Source organism: Delphinus delphis, chromosome 9 (assembly GCF_949987515.2).
Source record: "Delphinus delphis chromosome 9, mDelDel1.2, whole genome shotgun sequence".
Taxonomy (NCBI): Eukaryota; Metazoa; Chordata; class Mammalia; order Artiodactyla; family Delphinidae; genus Delphinus; species Delphinus delphis.
The window spans coordinates 101,733,986-101,757,745 of NC_082691.1; the positions used below are offsets into that span (position 1 = coordinate 101,733,986).

General features: G+C 41.9%; 1 protein-coding gene across 1 annotated transcript in view; it reads left to right on the forward strand.

The window, feature by feature from the left end:
• The window catches only part of GALNTL5 (polypeptide N-acetylgalactosaminyltransferase like 5), a 123,088-nt gene that overhangs the window by 40,300 nt on the left and 59,028 nt on the right, over positions 1-23,760 (forward strand). Inside the window, exons 3-5 of the mRNA XM_060021151.1 lie at positions 9,243-9,338; positions 15,534-15,834; positions 22,839-22,959. Coding sequence (XP_059877134.1) covers positions 15,537-15,834; positions 22,839-22,959 — 419 coding nt within the window. The 5' untranslated portion in view covers positions 9,243-9,338; positions 15,534-15,536. The remainder of the gene's footprint in view (positions 1-9,242; positions 9,339-15,533; positions 15,835-22,838; positions 22,960-23,760) is intronic.

The window sequence follows — 23,760 nt, forward strand, 5'->3', positions numbered from 1 at the left end:
TCCTTTCAGATTCTTTTCCATTATAGGCTATTACAAGATATTGAATATAGTTCCCTGTGCTATACAGTAGGTCCTTGTTGGTTATCTATTTTATATATAGCAATGTGTGTATTTTAATCCCAAACTTCTAATTTATGCCTCCCCCTCCTCTTCCCCTTTGGTAACCGTTAAGTTGGTTTTCTATGTCTATGAGTCTGTTTCTGTTTTGTAAATAAGTTCATTTGTATCATTTTTTTAGATTCCACCTGTAAGCGATATCATATGTTTGTCTTTCTCTGTCTGACTTACTTCACTTAGTATGATGATCTGTAGGTCCAACCATGTTACTGCAAATGGCATTTTTTCATTCTTTCTTCTTTATCCACTCATCTGTCGATGGACACATTTAGGTTGCTTCCATGTCTTAGCTATTGTAAATAGTGCTGCAGTGAACATTGGGGTGCATGTATCTTTTCGAATTAGAGTTTTTGTGTTTTCTGGATATATGCCCAGGAATGGGACTGCTGGATCATATGGTAGCTCTGTTTTTAGTTTTTTAAGGAACCTCTATACTATTCTCCATAATGGTTGTACCAGTTTACATTCCCACCAACAACGTAGGAGGGTTCGTTTTTCCCGTGCTATAGATTTCAATAATGATGTTCAAGATGCCAGGTAGCCCTCTTCCGCGTTTTGATTCCCAACTGGGATTTCTTTTTTAAATTGAAGTATGGTTGATTCATAATGTTTCAGGTGTACAGCAAAGTGATTCAGTTATATATATATACTGAATATATATATTCTGTTATATATATATATTCAGTTATATATATAATATATATATTATATATATTCAGTTATATATATATATACATACATACACACATATATGTATGTGAAAGTCAACATACATACGAAAGAGTCTATTTACATTAAGGGATAAATAGGGAAAAACAATAAAATGAACAGGTAGTAAGAAGGGAGTGAGAAAAACAAAAATGAAAGGCATCTAGATCCCTAAGACTTCACTGTTAGAAGATGGTATTGGAAAACTTTATTTTTAAAATCACGTATTAGTTTTCCTTTCAATTACTAGGAACCAGTGATCATTTTAGGTCATTGCAGAAAGCCATCTCTGTCTCACCCTCCTCCTGGAGCAGCTGACCTGCATGTCAGTGCGAGAAGGTGGTGCCTGTATCTGACTGGAACCAAGAGAATATAAGGGTCGGGTGGAAGAAAAGAGGAAGGAGGAAACGTATTCTACAGCTCTTCTCTGTTCAGCCCCCAAAGGAGCGATGAATTGCTTCTGTGCTCCCGTGGAGCTGTGTGCACCCTGTAGGTTTGACCTAGTCCTTTGGGGCACATGGCTCTGTGTATTTTCTAATAAAACTTCCCCCTTTTATTCTTAAGTGAGAGAGGGAGTAAAGTAATCCAAAAATCACCAGAGCCTGACATATCTCATACTGGACATCTACTTGAATTAAAGGGAAACAAGTGCTAGGGTGTTTTCTTGCTTTTGTTTTTACTAAGTCAAAAATATGGATTAGAGTGGTTAATGTTTACTTAAAAAGAAAATGACATCCAAAATAGAGCAGTCAAAGCAAACCCGAAGTGAAAGTTAACAAGTGTTACAGGACGTCGACAGGAAGCAGAAAGTGCGGTGTGGAAATGAAACCGCTTTTTAAAAAGCACACGAGGAGCACAGTGGATGAGGGTGATGTTTTCTTAGCAGGAGTCAAAGGATATCAATCACCTTAAGGTACTTTTTCTCCTCAATTTTATTTGTGGTAAAATGCACATAAAAATTTTCCTCTTAGCCGCTTTTAAGTATACAGTTCAGGGGTATAAAATACCATTAGCGTGTGGTACCACCATCAGCACGTCCATCTCTATAACTCTTGTCATCTTGTAAAACTCAACAATTCATTTCCCACTCCCCTCCTCCTTCCCCAGCCCCTGGCAAGCATTCTGCTTTCTCTCTCTATGATTTTGACTATGATTTTGACTATGATTTTGACTCTCTCTATGATATTGATTTTGACTATGATTTTGACTCTCTCTATGATTTTGACTCTCTCTATGATATTGACAGAATGTCCTTCCTTTTCAAGGCTGAATAATATTCCATTGGATGGACATGTCACATTTTGCTTATCCCCTTATCCATCGATGGGCACTTGGGTTACTTCCATGTTTTAGCTATTGTGAATAATGCTGTTTAAAAGTTTATTATTTGGCACGTGAACCAAGCTACCAACATCAAAAGGCTTCAAATAGACTGTTTCTATTAAATAATCAATATTTTGAATAATTGACCTAAGGCCCTAGAGTTTATGTAATTCTCATTTTTAGAGCATCTTTGTCAGGCAGATGTTTTGGGCATCCCAGAACCAAAGTTTTATGTTTTTTGAGTAATTGAAGACAAAACTGATCATTTCACCAAGAGGCCAATGATTAACGTCTACCAAAAGCAATTTTGGTATTACTTATCCAGGGGAACTAGCTTCATTTGGCTAGAGTTGATTTACAGGATTATGTTCATTTCTGCTGTACAGCAGTGTTTTAAATTAATTTTTTCTATTGAAGTAGAGTTGATTTACAGGGTTATGTTAATTCCTGGTGTACAGCAATTTTTAAATTTATTTTTTCCATTGAAGTAGGGTTGATTTACAGGGTTGTGTTAATTTCTGCTCTACAGCGGTTTTTTAATTTATTTTTTCTATTGAAGTAGAGTTGATTCACAGTGTTTTACACCTTGGATTCTTTTTTTATTTTTATAAATTTATTTATATTTATTTTTGGCCACGTCGGGTCTTTGTTGCCGCACGCAGGCTTTCTCTAGTTGCGGCGAGTGAGGGCTACTTTGTTGCGGTGCACGGGCTGCTCATTGTGGTCGCTTCTCTTCTTGCAGAGCACGGGCTCTAGGCACACGGCCTTCAGTATTTGTGGCACTTGGGCTCAGTAGTTGTGGCTCACGAACTCTAGAGCGCAGGCTCAGTAGTTGTGGCGCACAGGCTTAGTTGCTCCGTGACATGCGGGATCTTCCTGGACCAGGGCTCAAACCCATGTCCCCTGCATCAGCAGGTGGATTCTTAACCACCACACCACCAGGGAAGTCCTGCACCTTGGCTTCTTTAGCATCCTTTCCCTGCAGGTGTAGAAGTGGGCGCCCTCCACTTCACATCACACTGCTGTTTCCCAGATTCAGGGCAGGATTCCCAGCTGTGTGCTGGAGTCCAAGATTAATAAGAAATAACCTCTCCACTCCTGGAGCTCACAGGCTGGTAGGAAAGCACCATCGGCAGCTACTACTGGTTTTGCAATAAATGGACAGCAAGCATCCCCGTGATAATAGCTCAACCAAACTTTATGTCAGACCTTTACCCAGTTTCCCTGGAAAGACCGTCCTTCAGTGTTATTACACGGCCCTTCCCTGATTGTTCGCCGGTTCCCCTCTTGTGGATTTTCTTCTAATTACAATGTGCCTAAAAACTCCTCTAGATACTTCACCTACACAGACACCCTGGGCGCTCAACACTACTCTCCCCGCTTAGAGATCAGACAGCTGAGGCTCAGAGAGGTTATATTGGCATTTTTCAAACTGAACGGAATCTCCCGTTGCAGAGCAACAGGCTCCGGACGCGCAGGCTCAGCGGCCATGGCTCACGGGCCCAGCCGCTCCGCGGCATGTGGGATCTTCCCGGACCGGGGCACGAACCCGTGTCCCCTGCATCGGCAGGCGGACTCTCAACCACTGCACCACCAGGGAAGCCCCGGAATCATGTAATTGTTCACTGGCTCTGCAGAGGGCTTCTTAGATGAGGAATTTTTTTTTTCCCTCAAATGAAGCCTTAAGTGGAAGCTAATCAGATAAAGGCAGAGATGTTCTGGTTGAAGGAGGAATACTTTCCAGCCTATGACTCACACCCACTCCGAGGATCCAGAAGCACCCAGGAGAAGCCCCGAGGGACCTAGAGGAGGTCAGAATGTAACCGCTAGCTGGGTGGCCATGGGCTAAGCAAAGACTATTATAGCTTAGAAGTTTCATTTTAATTGGATTTGTTAAGTTTGAGATGCTTAGACAGTGGATAAATATTAGGACTCGGTGGAGAGGTAGGACATGGGGGTATGAATTGGGGTGTCAGTGCACACAAATGGTATTTTCCTCTCTAAGGATCACTGAGGTCATCTGGGACAAAGTGCAAATCAATGGTAATAGAGGATCCAGGACTGAACCCCACAGCGCTCCGATTTTAGAGGCTGAGAAAAAGAAGAAACTCCAGCGAAGAAGAACCAAAGGAGAGTATGCTCAGGCAAGCCAAGTTTAGAGACTGTTTCAAAAAGGAGGAAGTGACCAACCCTGCGGTATCTGCTGAGAGGCCAGTAGATGAGGACATAACAGTGACTACTGGATTTGGCCGGTGTTCGTTGGTGACTTGGATGAGAGTGTTCTAACGAAGTGGTAGGGATAGGAGACTGAGCAGGTCGATTTGGAGAGTGTATAGTTAAGAGTATTATTAGATTAGGCAGGGATAACAGAGCACCCTTGAAGTCTCAGGGGCTTAACCCAAATGTTCATATGTTGCTTAAATTAGGCCTCCTGTGCATCCGGTATCTTGTAACTATACCTTGTGGTATCTACACCCTCCATCTTGTAGCTATGCCATCTAGCAGACTTCAAAGGTCGCTCTTCAGGAAAAGAGCTGGTGGGGGGGGACCTCTTACTTACTCTTAAATCCCCTGGACCACAGCCATCTGGCCAGAACAAGGAGCATGGCCCCTCTAAACTGCTAAGGGCTGTAAGTCTTCCTGCTTGCCCAGGAATGAGAGGAGAGCCAGCCTGGAGACCTCATGTAACTTTTACTGCAGGGAGTAATGGATGTGAGGGATGGAGACAGTGACCATGGAGACCTCTTCCAAGATTTTCCAAGAGAACAGTGGCTGGAAGGGGACAAAGGGTCAAGGAAGGGTATTTGTAAGTTAAAAAAATAAAATTTATACACTTTTAAAGGTTATTCTTCATTTACAGTTATTACAAAATATTGGCTCTAATACCCATGTTGTACAATACATCCTTGAACCTATCTTATTACACCCAGTAGTTTGTACCTCCCACTCCCCCACCCCTATATTGCCCCTCCCACCCCCCACTGGTTACCACTAGTTTGTTCTCTATATCTGTGAGTCTGCTTCTTTTTGGTTATATTCACTAGTTTGCTGTATTTTTTAGATTCCACATATAAGTGATTTCATACAGTATTTGTCTTTCCCCGTATGACTTGTTTCACTTAGCGTAATGCCCTCCAAGTCCATCCATGTTGCTACAAATGGCAATATTGCATTCTTTTTTATGGCTGAGTAGTATTCCATTGTGTGTGTGTGTGTGTGTGTGTGTGTGTGTGTGTGTGTGTGTGTACACACCCATATACCACATCTTCTTTATCCGTTCATCTGTCAATGGACACTTAGGTTGCTTCCAAGTCTTGGCAGTTGTAAATGATGCTGCCGTGAACATTGGGGTGCATGTGTCTTTTTGCATTTCCCACCAACAGCACATAAAGGTCCCCTTTTCTCCACATCCTCACCAACATTTGTTATTTGTGTTCTTTTTGGTGACAGTCTAAAAGATTCAGTGGAGAGGGAGAAACTGGTGATGCAGGAAGATGAGACAAACGTAAGTCTGAGGTCAGCCCTTGAGAAGGCAAGAGGATGGGATTCTGAGCATAACAGTGGGTTTGCCTCCAGGGAGAGCAGGGACATTTTTCCTTTTCTAACAGAGAAAAGGCAGAGAGTATATATACAAATATTGGTGGTTGGTGGAATAGGTGGTAGGGAAAGAAAATGAGGTGTTGAGTTAGCCAAAAAATTCTTTTGGTTTTTCTGTAACATCTTACGGAAAAACCATGAACTTTTTGGCCAACCCAATAGTTCTCATCTGAGTGCTTCTCTGTTCTCTGCCATCACCAGCTGAGAGTGAGGGTAGGAGGGAGGGGAGGCTGGAGGTTTGAGAAGAAAAGTGAAGGTTGGCTTGCTCATTTCTGCCTACTCCCGGTTTATGTGACACAATTCCTAACAGCTCCTGTATGGGGCGCCTCTTCTGCCTCATTCCTTATACTCTTGCCCTCACCACTGTGGAGGTGACTGGTTCTGTGATGATGCCCGACTGATTCATGCTGGTGCACGTGGAAGAGCTCATCTTTGGTCCCTTTTGTCCCCCTTGTCCCCTTAGTGCTGTGAATACCCAACTCAGAATCATGGCAGAGCGAACAAACCTTCACCCACTAGAAACAGGAGGTGGTGGAGAAATACGTCCCCTTTTTCTACTCCTATGGACAATCCTGATGTATGGTTTATAGGTGTTTATTTAATATTTTCTCTCATTCTGTGGGTTGCATTTTCACTCTTAATTGTGTCCTTTGGTACATAAGTTTTTAATTTTGAGGTAGTTCGATTTATCTTTCTTTCATTGCCTGTACTTTGGTGTCATATCCAAGAAATTATCACCAAATCCAATGTCATGAAGCTTTTACCCTGTTCTAAGAGTTTCTATAGTTTTATCTCTCTCTCTCTTTTTTTTTTTTTTGGCCATACCGTGTGCCATGTGGGATCTTAGTTCCCCGACAGGGATCGAACCCGTGGCCCCCTGCAGTGGAAGCGCAACATCTTGACCACTGGACCGCCAGGGAAGTCCTATAGTTTTATCTCTTAACACTTAGGTCTTTGATCCATTCTGAGTGGAAACAACCCAGATGTTTATCAACTGATGACTGGATAAACAAAATGTGGTATTTTCATACAATGGATTATTATTTGAGCATAAAAAGGAATGGAGTACTGACATGTGCTGCAGTGTGGGCGAACCTTGAAAATACGATGCTCAGTGAAAGAAGCCAGATGCGAGAACCACGTGCTGTGTGATTCTGTTTATATGAAAGGTCCAGGATAAGTAAATTCTCAGAGACAGAAAGTAGATAGGTGGTTGATGGAGGATGGAGAGAAGGGGAAATGGGTGTGACTGCCAGGTGTTATGGGGTTTCTTTGAGCTGAGGAAAATGTTCTGAAATTAAATAGTGGTGATGGTCCCACACCTTTGTGAACATACTAAAAAACCTCTGAACTGTTATATTTTAAAAGGGTGAATTCTGTGTTATGTGAATTATATCTTAATAAAAAATAAAAATAAAATAAAATTCTAACTATTGTATGTGCACCTTTCTCAGAAGGAAAGATTTGACTTTATTACAACAAACCAACCAGGCAATGCTTGCAAAACTCCTGTGATAAATTTGTCCAAAACTGGGGCCAACTCACTTTTTTTTCCTTCAGGCTGTGAGGCTATAACATGCACACAGTGGAGGGCACAATGTTCAGTGAACAGCCCAGTGACTGCATATGTAGGCTCTGTGAGGCTTTCACTCAGATCAAGAAGATACGGCGTGTCCGGCCCTATAAAAGGCTCACCCTGGGCCTCTCTCAGAAGCAGGCATTCCCACCCCCTCCCAGAGGTAATCACCACTCTGACCACCATCACTCTGGATTACTTTTCTAGAGCCTCATAGAATTAGGGTTATAGGCTGTGTCTGGCTTCTATCAGTGTCACGTCTGGGCGTTCATCCTGTTGTGTGGCTCTGTGGCTCAGTCATTTCAGTGCTGCTTTGCGTTCTGTTACCTGTAGAAGCACAATTTATCCATTCTCCTGTTGATGGCATTAGGGTTGTTTCCAGTTGGGGGCTACTATGAATAAAAACTTACCTTTTAATATTATTATAAAAGTACAAAAAAGCACCTTCCCTTAGAGCCTGTCTGAAGGAGATTGGAAGTCATGCTTGGAGGTTTATAACTGGCTGTCGTATCTGCCCCAGGAGAGGTGTCAAAACCGCAGCCCACTCCCTTCCTCTCACATACCAGCAGATGGCTGGTCCCAGGCAAAACACTGAGTCAGCCCCCTTCATGGGGGGAGGGTCGGATCTGCTCAGACACGTTAAGAAAGAAGAAATTTTGCGAGCCTTTGGCTGAATTCAGGTACTAATATCTAAAGTTGAGTAATACAGGGTAAGAAATAAAAAGGCAGCCAGTAACTCTTTGGCTTATCTCTGTCTCTTGAGGTATTCTGAAAACTTCTTTGTTTTCTTAAGTTTATTTCAGAAGAGGCAAAAACAAGGCTTGCCCTAGAGAAGGCTAGGATTTTGACTTGCCCAATGCTAGGTTTTTCCTATTTCCTCAGCTGAGGAGAGAGAATTCTAAGACTTTCTGGAAAGACCCTTTGAACTTTGGAATTCCTGGATCCTGCCCGCTGATTGGAGCTCCCGGGCAGGGGCCTCTGGGGCTGGTGAGGAGCTGTGTGATGTCACAGGGCTTTGTGAGTTAGCCTGGGGCCGCCTGTGTTTTGAGCCCTGCCATGCGGGGCAGGGTACCCAGCACAGTCAAGTTATTTGCTCAGAACGCATTCAGGAAGAAATTCCATCTTCCAGATCATTCAGTGTAGACTCCTGCCTAATTCCGCCTATGACTCAGCTTGGAGAATACAACTAGAGAGCAGCCAGTGGTTTTCTCAGTGGTACGTGGCTGGACTCAGTCTGCTGAAAAGTGGGAACAAAGATGGGGGTGCTGTCCTCCCACCTAGAATCAGTGGGAGCAGCGCATCAAATCACGGAACCTTGAATGGGATGCTGGCTCTGGGGATTAGGATTAAGAAGATCAGATTTTTCGGGCTGGGTTCTGCCACCTTAGAGGCTTACTGGGCATCGTAATAACTTTAGTTCTTGAAAATCAGGGCCAATTCTCAGTGTATACCACAAACATACACCCTTTGTACTTCTTAGGATTTATACAAAGAGAACGTATTACTTATTCAAAAAGCAAAATAGAAAAAAAAACTCTTGGTAGTATCATTAAGTCAGAGATCCTGTATGGAGATCGGTATTAAGATTGTTCTTGGAAAGCAAGGGATTACAAATACTGATTATTTGCAGAAAAATTAGTTGTGACATTATCTACAGCGTGGTCATGTTTTCCTGGCTCTAAAAACGAACACTTTAAAACTCAGTGACCGTAAATCCAGATTTATCTTAGGGCTTTGGTTTCTCGGTGTGCGTGTGCACGTGTGTCAGTGACTACCGGCAGCGTTCTTCTTTGCTTTACTGGATTCTTTTCATTAACTCTCAGGTTTTTTTTTTTTTTTGAATGCATTTAAAATTTTGTCTGCTATACATACAAATCATCACTGAAATATTTTTTAACAACTTAATTCTGTATTTTTCTAGCCTATGAGTTTTAGTGAAGGAAATGATTGAACATGGTTTCCTTCTGAGAATACAGAGTCGAAGAGCCAATCACAGAGCTGCGGGATCTATCTCTGGGTAGGAGAAGTTTTCTGCGTTTTGTGGGAGTGTGGGGAGGGTGTTGGGGGCGGGAGGGGGAGAGATGAGGTGCATATTCCAGAGAACTAATGGGAGCTCTGCTTTAAGAAAATGCAAAATAAGACAACTGATATTAGTAAAATAAGAAATTTGGGGGGGAGGGATATTTTTATAAGTGTTCATATCTAAAGAAAATTTTCCCCCAATTTTCTTTTTTTTTTAATTGGTAAGAAAATTTTTATTTTATAATGGAGTAGAGTTGATTTACGGTGTTGTATTAGTTTCAGGTGTGCAGCAAAGTGATTCAGTTAGACATATGCATGTATCTATTCTTTCCCAAATTTTCTTAGTATGGTAGAATCTTTCTAGAGTATGGATTTATTTTATTTTTCAGTAATAATTCTATCATACGAATTCATGTGTATGTTTTGTATAGTAAACTTGGTGGCCTCCCCTCACCTATTTTCTTCTTTCACTAGTTTCTAATTGCTTTTGGGTTTTGGAGAAAATCAAAACAGATGTCTCTCAAAATTTAGACACTAATAGGAAGATGTGGTGGTAATATGTTAAAACAGCTTCATTCTCTTTTCAGTTCTTTTACTCCATCCATTTCCCCTAGTTAGAACTTATCTTCTTCTCTTACACATTCGATACATTTTCTTTGCATAATTAAATATTTCATTTTTAGAGTGTTATTCATTCAGTCAATGAGCCTTTATCGTGCAACCAGGATCTTTGTCAGGACGTTAGATCCTGTGTCCTAGGGGAATGCTCCCATACTGATAAATTCTCCCGAATCCAGCTTTATGTCCCCTCCCTTTACCCAGCATCCTCAGGACTCAGCCCAGGCACAGGCCCCTGACTCCAGTGGGTGGTGATGCCTGGGCCCTGCAGTTCTGGGAGAACAGAGGGGGCCTCACACATTCCCGGCCAAGCTATGTTATGACTTTGTCCTCGTTACTGACCTGGTGGCCAGGAGTGGACTTGAGAGGTGACCCTGAGGGAGGGCAGGTGTTGCCTTTTGAAATGGAGGCCGCTGTGTTATTTTCAAGGAGAGGAGGAGAGCTAGCCTTTCGTGGAGAGGAGGGGCCATTGCTGTGGGTCCAGAGTGTCCGGTGGGTCTGGGGTTTCCGGCGTGTCTCCACCCATACACTCCCATCCCGAAGCTCGGTCTCCCTCCTTTCCTGGGTTGAACACTAGCCAAGGTGAGAATCAACCTTCCCTTCCCTGCAGCTCAGCTGCCCTCATCAAGCCCTGCTTTCTTGCCCTTTGGTTGTAGGGATGAGTCTTTTTATACCCTGCTAAGGAGGCCCTCGGACTCAGATATTTTGCCTTAAATGGGGGACGAATAACCCTCAGCTTTCCATTACTTTTCTCAGTTGCGTCCACAGCCTCAACTACAACCATTCTGATTCCGTGGGACTTGTGGTGACCACTCCCTGCCCTCATCTCTCAAATGTGCCAACCAGAACACTCCTTTCCGCCAGGATTCCACCCCAGGCCACCACGGCAAAGTTTTAGTGAGGAAACTGCTTCATTAAGGGGCTATCAGAATGCTGCCTTTCCACCAGCAGTGGGTCCTCAGGGAAGTCAGCTAAGGGTGACCCAGCCCCTAAACCCCATTTTAGACCATTTCCCAGGACCACTCCTACTACCAACTCTTGTAGTTCGAGTTCCCCAGAAAACGGACTCTGAGGTTTGCATGGAAGCACTTTATTGACGTGGGTTTGGCTTTCCAAAGTGAGGGAAATGGGTCAAGCAGAGGAAGAGGTTGGAGTGTGATGTGGTTGAGGGGCCCCTGCCAGTCCCGTGGGCAACTCTGGGCCGGAGGGGCCTTCAGAGTCATCCCAAAGTGAGACAAGAGGCTTCCACCCATCGACCAGTCTTTAAGCGTGAGTTCCCTCAGGGAGGGGGAACCTTGGGCAAAGCAGCTTGCCTCAGCCAGAGGTCATTCTGGGGCATGGACTTGGCTGTGAGCCTTTGGCAGTAGGGGGAACAGGTGCCCACCACTGCCTAAGGCATTGTATCCAGGTGTGTTCAGGTCTCTTTCTGGTGGTTTGAGGCCGTGGAGCCGTTATGGCCACTGGGTTCTGTTGAGCAGTATGAGTTTCCTACATGAACAAGAGCAGTAAGAACCACAGTGGATATGCAAGCTTGTTCCTACGGAAGGGCCAAGGTCAAAACTGTAGAAGCCAAATTCTTCCCTCGAGTCCGAGAAAGGGTAAAAGTGGGAGATGATGCTAAATGTTCGAGTGCCAGGAAGTCACTTGGGAAGAATTGGAGCATGAGAAGGAAAACCCATGCCAGAGGGACCTGGACCCAGGAGGGACCTGGAGAGCACGAGGCTCGTTTCATTGATTACTTTTCCCAGGAGTCAGGACATCAGGGGACTTAAAGGGACAGGGATGGGAGCATCTATGTTCACGTGTTTGCCAGTATTGATGCTGTTTGATTTATTTTCACATTTTGTTTTCATTTTCAGTCTTTTTTTTAAAATCTTTGCTTCAAAAACGTTTATCAAAGTAATACATACGTATAAAAAATAAAATAAAAACAAAATCTTAAAAGAAAGTCAGCAGGCCCTTCCCAATTCCCACACTGACCCCCACCCCAGTTCAACTCCCTAAAAGCAAGAGACTCTTTAATCTGTTTCTTATGACGGTTACCTTCACATTTTAAATAATATTCTCAGACTTCTCTTTCTTGGTTTATCTATATTATACACCGACTTCATTTTTCTTACATGGCTTCTATGTTTTTTAGCTTATTTTCCAATAAATCTATGTGACTTTTTTTTTTTTTGGTTAATACAGTTATCAGTGTTTACATCTTCATCACTCTATCAATATCGTTCCTTAGTTTTTACCATCATAGAGATCATCTACCTGCACTTCCCCACCCCCAAATAATTCATCAAATCTGACATCCTTTGGACCCATCTCCTTTGTGGGGTAGGGGTGCAGCGCCCGGAGCTCAACACCAGCTTCTGTTCCAATCTCTGCTGGTTGCACCCTAAGCCCACTTCACACCTGCCCTCCGAGACTGCTCTGCGTCTCTCCTGGGTTGAATCCACTACCCTGGGTCCTTGTGCTCTTTGTTTATTCTTTGTCTTGTGGGCACTTACAATCCACACATAGTTTCCCAAAAAGGAAGGCAAGGAGTGTAATTTGTTTTTGAAAACATCTTTATTCTACTCTCAAGCTTTATTAAATTTTGACTAGATATAGAAATCTAGCTGGAATATCATTTAACAGAATTTTGAAGCCATTTCTCTGCAGTTTTTCAGAACCCAACAGTGCTGTTGAGAAATTTGATCTCATTCTGCTTCTCCTTCTTGTATATGTCACCTGTTTCTCCTGCCTCTGGAAGCTTTTAGGATCTTTTTGCATCGATCGCATTGGCCATCCTGTGGGCCCTTTTAGTTCTGGGGGAAATGTTTGTATTATTTATTTGATGCTTTTCTCCTCTTTTCTCTGATCACCTTTTGGAACCCTTTGCACTAGTTGGATGTTATATCGATACTTTGTAGAATGAAATATCACATCTCTCATTTGTTTCCCCTCTCTCTCATTTATTTGTGCTTCCAGAGTATTCCTTTCATGCTATTTAACAACCTTCTGATGATTTTTAATTTTAGCGATCATGCTTTAAGTTTCAGCAGCCTCTTTGTTCTCTAAGTGTTCCTTTTTCAAGCCTGCTTCTCTGGTTTCATAAATGTAATGTCTTCTTAGCTCTCTCTGAACAATCAAAATCAGTGTTTTGATGTTTCGAAAGCTCTCATTTGCTGTTCCCCTTTTCTGGTTCAGTTTGTATTTTCTTTCTTTCTGAAGGCTTCCCTCAAGCACCTCAGCCAGTCCTTGGCGTCTGTACTAGTTTACTAGGGCAACCGCAACGAAGTCCCTTAGACTGGGTGGCTTGAACGATAGACGTTTATTTTCTCACAATTCTGGAACCCAGAAGTATGAGGTCAAGGTGTCAGCAGGGTTGGTGTCTTTTGAAAACTCTCTCCTTGGCTTGCAGACGGCCAGCTTCTCACTGTGTCCTCAAATGGCCTTTCCTCTGTGCCTGCACCCTTGGTGTTTCTTCCCCTTCTTATAAGGACACCAGTCCTATTGGATCAGGGCCCACCCTAATGACCTCATTTAAACTTCATTACTAAAGACCCCGTCTCCAAATACCGTCACGGTGGGAGTTAGGACTTCAACACATGAATTTAGGGAGACACAATTCAGTCCATAACAGCATTCCGTTCCAGCGGAAAAGTGAGACTGTAACACGCTGTCGGGAACCTCTGGGTGTTGGGCTCACCCCCTCCCACAGGTGTCCTGTCTTCACAGTGACACGTGGGGGGTCGGCTGCTTTCTTGGGCACCCCATACGCTTCACTGTGTGGGGGGCTTTTCTCTGGGGCCTGTCTTCTCGTCACAGAATAATTCTCCCCTCTCCTACCTCAGGTTGAGCAGCCTGGCTGCTGGGATCCTGTGCGTGAAGCGGGAAAGAGAGCCAGGTGACTCCCCTGACCTCAGCCTCAAGCTTCCTTCTGTGGAGGCTGAGCCTCTACAGTCCCATTTCTCCAGAGAAGAAATTGCCAGGCTCTTGTCTGACTTTTCTGTGCAGGGAGGGGTGTCCAGAGCCGACTGTTCTGCATGGAAGCATGTGACCTTTTCCAAAGCCTCCCCTCGTGCCCCCGGACAAGCCTGGGCCTCCAAACCCTGAGCTGCCCTGGGGTCTGCTAGGCGTATCTGTCTCAGAGTCCTCGCTCCGCCCACCTGGAGTTGTGACTCCCTCTGTCCTTCCAAGTCATGGTCACACGGCCCATAGTGTGTCTTCCAAACCTGTACTGACATCACCGTGCATTTTCCTCTCTACCACTCTTTTCCCAGGAGAGCTTTCAGCTTCATTTTTGTTCACAGTTGAGTCAGGAGGGAGAGGACACAGACACACGTATTCAATCTATCAACTTTAAAGGAAGCCTCTCAAGACTTTCTTTTTGGATAAATTATGAAATATTTCAAACATAGGAGAAATACAGAGAGGAAGGTCAGGAACACTCTGTGTGCACGTCATCAAGCTTTATCAAACCTCCTCATTTTGCCATGTTTGCTTCAGAACTTTTAAAAAGTAAGCATTAAGGGGAATTCCCTGGCGGTCCAGTGGTTACTACTCCTCACTTTCACTGCCGAGGGCCCAGGTTCAATCCCTGGTCGGGGAACTAAGATCCCACAACCCACGACCAAAATAAAAAGCATTAAGGACACAGTCCGAGCTCTTTATCCTCCTCCTGACGCCCTCCCACACAGAGGTTATCACTATCCTGTATTTTTCCTATATTTGTATAGACCGTGCACACGCATGGTATTTTCCCCTAACATTTGCTACCCTCAAGCGTACGCATAAACAATTGCGCTGCTTTTCGTGTTTTCCAAATTTATATAGGTAACATCATACCCTACTTGTTTTTTGTGCAACATTATGTTTTTTAGATTTTACGATATTAATCCGTGTTGCTCCAGTAGGTTCATTTCCAACGCTGAATGAACAGCCTCAGTTTATCAGTTCTTCTGTTGAGGCAAACTAGAGTTGTATCTACTTTCTACCACAAACATGACTCCAGTAAATGTTCTTGTACGTGTCTCCTGGCGAGAGTCTCTTTGGGGTGTATTTCTAGGGATGGAACTACTTCCACATTCCCTATGTATAGATTCAACCTGCAGAGATTGCAGAGTGGCTGTACCATTTCACAGTCCCATCAGGGGGGTCTGCACTTCTCACTGCCCACTTTCTTTCCACCATGGGATAGTGCATGTTTTTACATTTCTAACATTAGTGTCAAATCAGCGTTTTAAAACAGAGACCTATGCCATCACTCCTAGATGCGTCGAGAAGGTGGAAGGGATGAGAAACCCTTCTTTCACATTGTTTGCTTTAGTTTGATCTCAGGAGTCTGGGTCAATGACTTTAAATGATAGTGTGTGTTTTATAAGCACGTTATACATTTTCATGTTAAGAAATCTGATGAATATCAGTTTTAAGAGTTTTTTTAAAGGATACACTTTCTCGTATCAAAGTATATGATAAGCGCTGATATCAAAATAATCCTGTTTTTAAAACACTGTAAATTGAATTTAAGCCAAGTCGATGATCTCTAAACCATCAAAATAGCTAATACAGCTTCTCTTAAATCCTTCTGGTTTAGGAAATGTTAAAATGGACCTTCAAAAATGCTAGGTTTACAATGAGGAATGTTATAATTCAATGTTTATTCTATGGATCCTTGATACTTGGGATCTGGACAGCCATCTTTAGTATTTATTTTCACCATAATCCTGTGAAGAACCAGGAGAAGAAGATCCAGGAGAAAGGAAATCCATTAATTTGGTCCCTTGGGAAGAAATTGCAAACTAAACATGGCTCAGTGCAAATACCAAGACCTTACCTAAGAGTCAACAGGCCTAATGAAGATGAAACTACAGAACAGAAGTCATTTTTAAAATTAGGTAAGTATTTTGATTTCCTCTGTTATCCATTTTAAGGGGAAAATATACCATAAATTTAATAACTGGGAAGAGTGAGAGAATGTCCCTTTTTAGAGCAATTCAATTTTAAATTATGAAATATTTCTCATATATATTCATATATATCCATACACACACACACACACACACACACACACACACACACACACACAGAGAGAGAGAGAAAATAATAAAACAGGCTCGTATGTATTTACCACCTAAATTTAACAGTTTTTATGTAGTTTGCTGTATCTGTCTCAGATAGCTTCCTGTGTTTCAAAGAAATAAATTTAATAGGTACAGTAAAAACTTCACCCCAATTCTTCCTCCTCCTTAGATATCTTCCTCATTTCTTTTATGTATTTTCTTTAAGAAAAATACAGTATGTCTTTTTAAACATAAATTCATTTATTTATTTATTTAGGCTGCGTTGGGTCTTTGTCGCCTGTTTATGTGCTTCAGCTTTCTCTAGTTGTGGCGAGCGGGGGCTACTCTTCATTGTGGTGCGCAGGCTTCTCATTGCGGTGGCTTCTCTTGTTGCAGAGCACGAGCTCTAGGCACGCGGGCTTCGGTAGTTGTGCCACGTGGGCTCAGTAGCTGTGGCACGTGGGCTGCAGTAGTTGTGGCTCATGGGCTCTAGAGTGCAGGCTCAGTAGTTGTGGCACACGGGCTTAGTTGCTCTGCGGCATGTGGGATCTTCCCGGACCAGGGCTTGAACCCGTGTCCCCTGCATTGGCAGGTAGATTCTTAACCACTGCGCCACCAGGGAAGAGCCATAGTATGTATTTTTAATATATTTGTAGCTATTCTGGAATGAATTGCAATGCCACTATGGGTATTAACATGTAAGTCTTTGTATAAGCATATTTTGTTTCTCTCAGGTAAATACCTAGGTATGGGATGGATGGGTCATATGGTAGCTGTATGCTTAACGGTAAAGAAAATGACAAACCGGTTTCCAAAGGAAGGCTGCCATTTTATATTTCCTTCAGCAGTGGATGAGAATTCCATTTTCTCCAGGTTTGGCCAACACTTGACATGGTCAGATTTTTAGATTTTAACCATTCTAATGGGTGAGTAATGGTATCATTGTGGCCTTAATTTGCATTTCCCCACAACTAAGGATTTTGAACACGTTTTCATGTGCTTAATGGCCCCACGTACATCTCCTTTTGTTAAGTGTCTCTCCAAGTCTTCTGTCCCTTTTTAAATTGGGATGTCTGTCTTCTGATTTCTAAGACTTTTAAAATATATTCTGGTATCAAATCCTTTGATTTGTGAGTTGCAAATATTTTGCACAAGTCCGTGCCTTGTCTTTTCATTCTCTCTTTTTTTTAATTGAGATATAATTGATATATATCATTGTATTCATTTTAGGTGTACAACACAATGATTTTTATATATGTATATATTGCAAAATGGTTACCACAATAAATTTAATTAACATACGTTATCACACATAGTTACCATTTTTTTTCTTGTGATGATAACTTTTTTCTTTTCTTTTTTTACTGTTAATATACAATTTATTCTTATATTCCAAGAGGAGAATGTTTTCTAATTTCTACAGTTGAAAACAAGATTATTTATAATCACATAATTCACCATTATTATTCATTATATTTTCTTTGGAAAGGATAAAAGTTATCTCAGTACTTCAAGAGATAACTTAAGATATACTCTCTTAGCAACTTGCAAGTATATAAAACAGTGTGCTGACTAGAGTCACCATGCTGGGCATCTTCATTCTCCTCTGAGTGGTTTCATTCAAGAAGCAAGATTTTAAATTTCTGTGGTCAATTTATCACATTTTCTTGTGTGATTTATGTTTTTTATGTTTTATCTAAGAAATCTTTGCCTACCTCAAGTTCACAAATATTTCCTTCTATCGTTTTCTTTTATAGAAATTTTTAAATTTTAGGTTTTACATTAACTCCGTTTTGAATTAATTTCTGTGATGCTGTGAGGTAAGGATCATGGTTCATTTTTCCATATGGATCCAACACCATTTGTTGAAAAACTTTCCTTTTGCCATCTTGGTCGCTTTATCAAAAATCAATTGGCCAGGGCTTCCCTGGTGGCACACTGGTTAAGAATCCGCCTGCCAGTGCAGGGGACATACATTCGAACCCTGGTCCGGGAAGATCCCACATGCTGTGGAGTAATTAAGCCATGTGCCACGGCTACTGCGCCTGCACTCTAGAGCCCGTGAGCCACAACTACTGCGCCTGCGTGCCACAACTACTGAAGCCCGTGCGCCTAGAGCCCATGCTCCGCAAAAAGAGAAGCCACTGCAGTGAGAAGTCCGCGCACCGCAACCAAGAGTAGCACCCGCTCGCCGCAACTAGAGAAAGCCCACGCACAGCAAAGAAGACCCAATGCAGCCTAAAATAAATAAACTTATTTTTAAAAAATCAATTGGCCATTTTTGTTGGATCTGTTTCTGAACTCTATTCTCATTCTTTTTAGAAATTGTTTTGGTTACTCTAGGTCTTTTGCTTGTCCGTATATATTTTAGAAACAGCTTGTCAATTTCTACAAAAAAGCCTGCTGGTATTTTGAATGGAATTGAATTGAGTCTATAGATCAGTCTGGGGAGAATTAATATCTTAATAATATTGCTTTACCTGCATCCCACATATTTTAATATGTTGAATTTTCATTTTCATTCCATTCTATGTATTTTTATATTCCCTTTGAGACTTTCTTCTTGGATTATTTGGAAATAGATTGTTTAATTTCCAAGTGTTTTGAATAATGTTCTGTCTTTCTATAATTGACATCCAGTTTGATTCCGCCGTAGTCACAAAATATACGCTATGATTTCGATTCTTTTAGGGTTTTTTTGAGGTTTGTTTTATGATCCAGGATATGGCCTATCTTGGTGAATGCTCCATGGATACTTTGAAAAAAAATGTGTATTCCAGTATTGTTAGGGGAAGTGTTTTATGTATATGTAATCTCAGTCATATCCGGTTGGTTGATTGCATTGTTCAATTCTTATGTGTCTTTGCTGAGTTTTTGGCTAGTAGTTCTGACAACTGCTAAGAGTGGGTGTTGAAGAGCTCATTTATAATCATGGGTCTGTCTGTTTCTCCTTTCAACCCTATGCGTTTTTGTTTCATGTATTTTGAGACTGTTTTTTGGTATGTTTCTATTTAGGATCATCATATATTACTGGTAGGCTGATCTTTTATCAGTATATACTGTCTCTCTTTGTCTCTAGTAATTTTCTTTGTTCTAAAGTCTATTTTATCTGATATTAATGTAGTTAGTCCTGCTTTTAAAATTATTTGCAAGATGTATCTTTTTCTATCCTTTTACTTTCAATCCACCTACATCACATCAAGGGGAGTTTCTTGTAGACAGCATATTGTTAGAACATTTTTTTTTTTTTTTTTTTTTTTTTTTTTTTGCGGTACACGGGCCTCTCACTGTTGTGGCCTCTCCGGTTGTGGAGCACAGGCTCCGGACACGCAGGCTCAGCGGCCATGGCTCACGGGCCCAGCCGCTCCACGGCATGTGGGATCTTCCCAGACCGGGGCACGAACCCGTGTCCCCCGCATTGGCAGGGGGACTCTCAACCACTGCGCCACCAGCGAAGCCCAGAGCATATTTTTTAATGCACTCTGACAGTCTATGTCTTTAACTGATATATTTAGATCATTTGCATTTAATATAATTTTTCATACGTTAAGGTTTAAGTCAGCCATTTTATTATTTTTTTTGTTTGCTTCTTCCATTTCTCATTCTTCTGTTCTCTTTTCTTACCTTATTGTGAGTTACCTGAACATGTTTCAGAATCCCATCTTGATTTACTTCCAGTATTCTTTTAATGTATTGCTTCGTGTAACTCTGTTCGTGGTTGCTCTAGGTATTAACATGATATGTATGTAACTCACTGAGGTCTCCTTGAATCAATGTTTTGCCACTTCCAGTAAAGCGTAAAAAGCAAAGTCCATCAGCATCCTCCATTTTAAAATACGATTGTCTTCAGCATTTCCTCCGTGTACATGGAGCACCACATCAGATGGTGTTGTAGTGTCTGCTCCAATCACTGAATGAGACTTAAGAAACTCACGAGCACAGGCTAGTATATTTTTTACCCTTTTGGATGTTCTTTTTTCTTTTCTGAGGTTGCAACCCTTCATCTGCTATGATTTTCCTTTTTTGATTTACAGAACTTTCTTTTTCGATTCTTTGCGGGTGGGTTTGCTAGTCACAAATTCTTAGTGTTTCTTCATCTGAACGTATCTTTATTTTTCTCATGATTCCCGAAGGATATTTTTGCTGACCTAGGCTTTGCTGATGATAGTTCTTTCTGTTCAGCACTCGAAAATGTTTTCTCACTTCCTTCTGTCCTCCCTGATTCAGACGAGAAATCCACAGACATTCAGATCTCTCCTCTGTGAGTACTGCCTCCTTTCCGTCTGCAGCTTTTGAGGGTTTTCTTTTGTCTGGAGTTTTCAGAAGCTTAATTATGATGTGGCATGGATTTCTTTGGTGTCTCCTACTTGGGAGTTTCCTCAGCCTCTTGAAGCTGTAGATGTCCATCTTTCACCAAATTCGTGAACTTTTCTACTATTATTTTTTAAGAGTACTTTTTCATTCCTCACTCTCCTATCCTTCTGAGACTCCAATAATACGAATATTAGCTCTTTTGTTGTTAGTTCACAGGTCCCTGAGACTCTCTTCACTTTTTTTTTTAGTCTATTTTCTCCATTGCTCAGAGTAGGTGGATTCTGTTATCACTATTCTACTTAATATTAAGCCCATCTAGCGAGTTTTTATTAGATTATTTTTAGTTCTACAATTTCCATTTGGTTCTTTTTTATAACTTCTATTTCTTTGCTGAGATTTCCCCTTTTTCTGTTTCTGAGCATTTTTATGATGGCTGCTTTAGGATCTGAGATCATTCTGACCTCTGATTCATCTTGGTATTGACATCTGTCAATTGTCTTTTCCTATTCAATTTGAGATCTCCCTGGTTCTTTGTACGACAGATTTTTGATTGTATTCTGGGCATTTTGGAGATTATGAAACTCTGGGTCCTGTTTAAGCTTCTTTGTTAGGCCGACCTCTGTTAAGATGCAGCACAAGGACCAGGTGGGTGGGTGTGTTTGCTTCCTTCTGGGCCTGCCGACTCCACCCTGGCAACTGTGGAGCGTGGGCACTGCCATGCTGTGGATGGTGGAGGGGACGTTCAGCAGCCCCGTTGGGGAAATGGGGCGCTGACTTGCATGACATTGTTGTCTCTGAGTTCAGCTCCCCAGTGGGCCTCCCTGATGCCAGGGTCAGGAGATGGGGTAAGCAGAGTATCAACTATCCTGCTTTGCACAACCTGCTGCCATTGAGGGTGGAGGTTCAGCTCTCCCTGGACCCCCATGGATATGAAGGGCAGTGGGTACATGGCGTAGTGACTAGCCTCACCTTGCACCACGTCGTTAAGCCTTGCTGCTGCCAGGTGGGACTGGAGGCTCAGCACGCCACTGACAAGACACTACCTTAGGGAGAATCAGAGCACCACCTGCTTCTACCAGGCAGGCTTCTGGAAGACCAGCTCCCTGCTCAGCCCACCCACACCAGCCAGACAGGTAATCAGAACACTGCCTTCTTCCGCCAGGAAGGGGGATGGAAGGCTAGGTTATGCTCAGGGGAGAGGAGCACGGCCCCTTGCTCCCTTGGAGTAGAGGTGGATGCGCTCCTTGCTCTCCCCATTGGAGCCAACAGGGGGCGGTGTGGTTCTCCCGTTGGTGCTTGATTGGACTAGAGTGGGTGCTGCCAGAGGGTTTCTGTGGTTAGTTGTCCTTCTTCCTGGCCCTGTGGCTGGAGGAACAGGATTATCCTGGCTCTTGTTTTGTCTGTGCCCATTAGTGGTTCCACCTGCAGCCTTCGACAGCCCCCTGTCGGGGATTTACGGGAGGCAACAAAGAAATCAGGAGCCCACCGTGTCCTTGCCCCTGTCCTGGGGCTCCCAGGCAACCTGCCTCCTTACACTCGCCTTTCAGAGCCAAGGAATTTTTAGGTATAAGAAAGAAGACCGAGGGGAAATGGGGTCACTTTTTGATGGGAATCCTCTTTATATCCAGTATAGAACTTATACCAGTTTTGGAAAACACCCTTTGGGCATTGGAAAAGAAAGATTATTCTCTCAAAAACAAAGCACAACATAAAATCTACTAAGGAAACAACTAATCACGTTATTCAAGTTTCTAACATTTTGTCTGATTCAGAGTTGTTCTGAAAAACTTCCATTACCGTTCGTTTGTGGCAACATATATTGATATTTCGAACAATTTTTAAGTATTTTGTTGCAGCGTTATTTGATGTCTACAAGCTCATTACTATTAAACCTTTACTGTGACTTATTGTGAGTATAAAATGACCTTCTGGATTGTCCTTCCCGTGAATTCTATGCTTTAAAAATGATTTTTGACTCCTGTAGTCTTTGACCGTTCTCTCGCTTTTAACCATGTTAGTTCATCTTATTTATCGTTTATGGTTACATTTCGTTTTTTATTACCATCTAAGAGTTTTTATCTTTTAACGGGAAATCTATGCCAACTTCATTTATTGCTATGACTGATAGGTTTGGGTTGTCCTCTGTCATCTTGTATTATTCTCTCAAACAGAGTTTTGGGAGAGGGGCTTCAGCTCCCATTCTCCCACCTTCCCTAGATCCCTCAGTTAATATAATTTCACAGGACAGTTGCAAATCATGATGGGACCAAGGAAGCTGAGCACTTCCTTCTCTGGAGAAACTGAATGACTCTAGAGTAGCTTGTTGTTCATACTTTGCTAAGGAATCTGCTTTGATTTCTGTGAATACTTTGATTTTAACCTTGTCATCTGGGAGTAGTTTCGGTTCCAGGGAAACTACTCTGACATGTTATAAAAGGAGTGAATTCAGGATATGGTTGTTATTGTCCTTTATCAACGTGATGGTAGTAAACCTATACTTATGTGACTAATACCTTTTCTTGCAGGTAAGGATTTTAAGTATTTGGACCCAGAACTTATTCATGGATATTCAAAATATGGATTTAATTCCATTATCAGTAAAAACTTGGGCAACTACAGAGATGTGCCAGACACCAGGAATAAAATGTATGTTCCTCCTGATATATTTTTTTACATATTACATAGTTTCAGATATACAACATAATGATTTGATATTTGTATATGTTGCAAAATGATCATTACAGTAAGTCTAGTTAACATTGGTCCCTATACATAGATACAAAAAAGATTTTTTTCTTGTGATGAGAACTTTTAAGATCTTTCTTAGTAACTTTCAAATATGCAATACAGTATTATTAACTACAGTCACCATGCTATACATTACATCCCTGTGACATTTATTTTATAGCTGGAAGTTTGTACATTTTGACCTCCTTCACCCATTTCACCCACCCCCTGCCTCTGGTGACCACCAATCTGTTCTCTGTATCTTGAACTTGTTTTTTTTTGGGGGGGGGGCGGATTGTGTTTTGTTTGTTTGAGATTCTACATGTGAGAGCATATGGTATTTGTCTTTCTCTGACTTGTTTCACTAGCGTAATGCCCTCAAGATCCATTCATGTTATTGCAAATGGCAAGATTTCCTCCTTTTTTATGGCTGAATTATATATATAGATATAGATGTAGATATATAACATACAGTATAGCTATATAGATATATATTACCTTTTCTTTATTCATCCACCCATGGACACTTAGGTTGCTCCCATGTTTTGGCTTGTAAATAATGCTGTAATGAACATGGGAGTGCATGTATCTTTTTGAGTTAGTGCTTTTGTTTTCTTCAGGTAAATACCCAGAATTGGAATTGCTGGGTCATATGGCAGTTCTATTTTTAATTTTTTGAGGAACTTCCATACTGGTTTTCCATAGTGGCTGCACCAATTT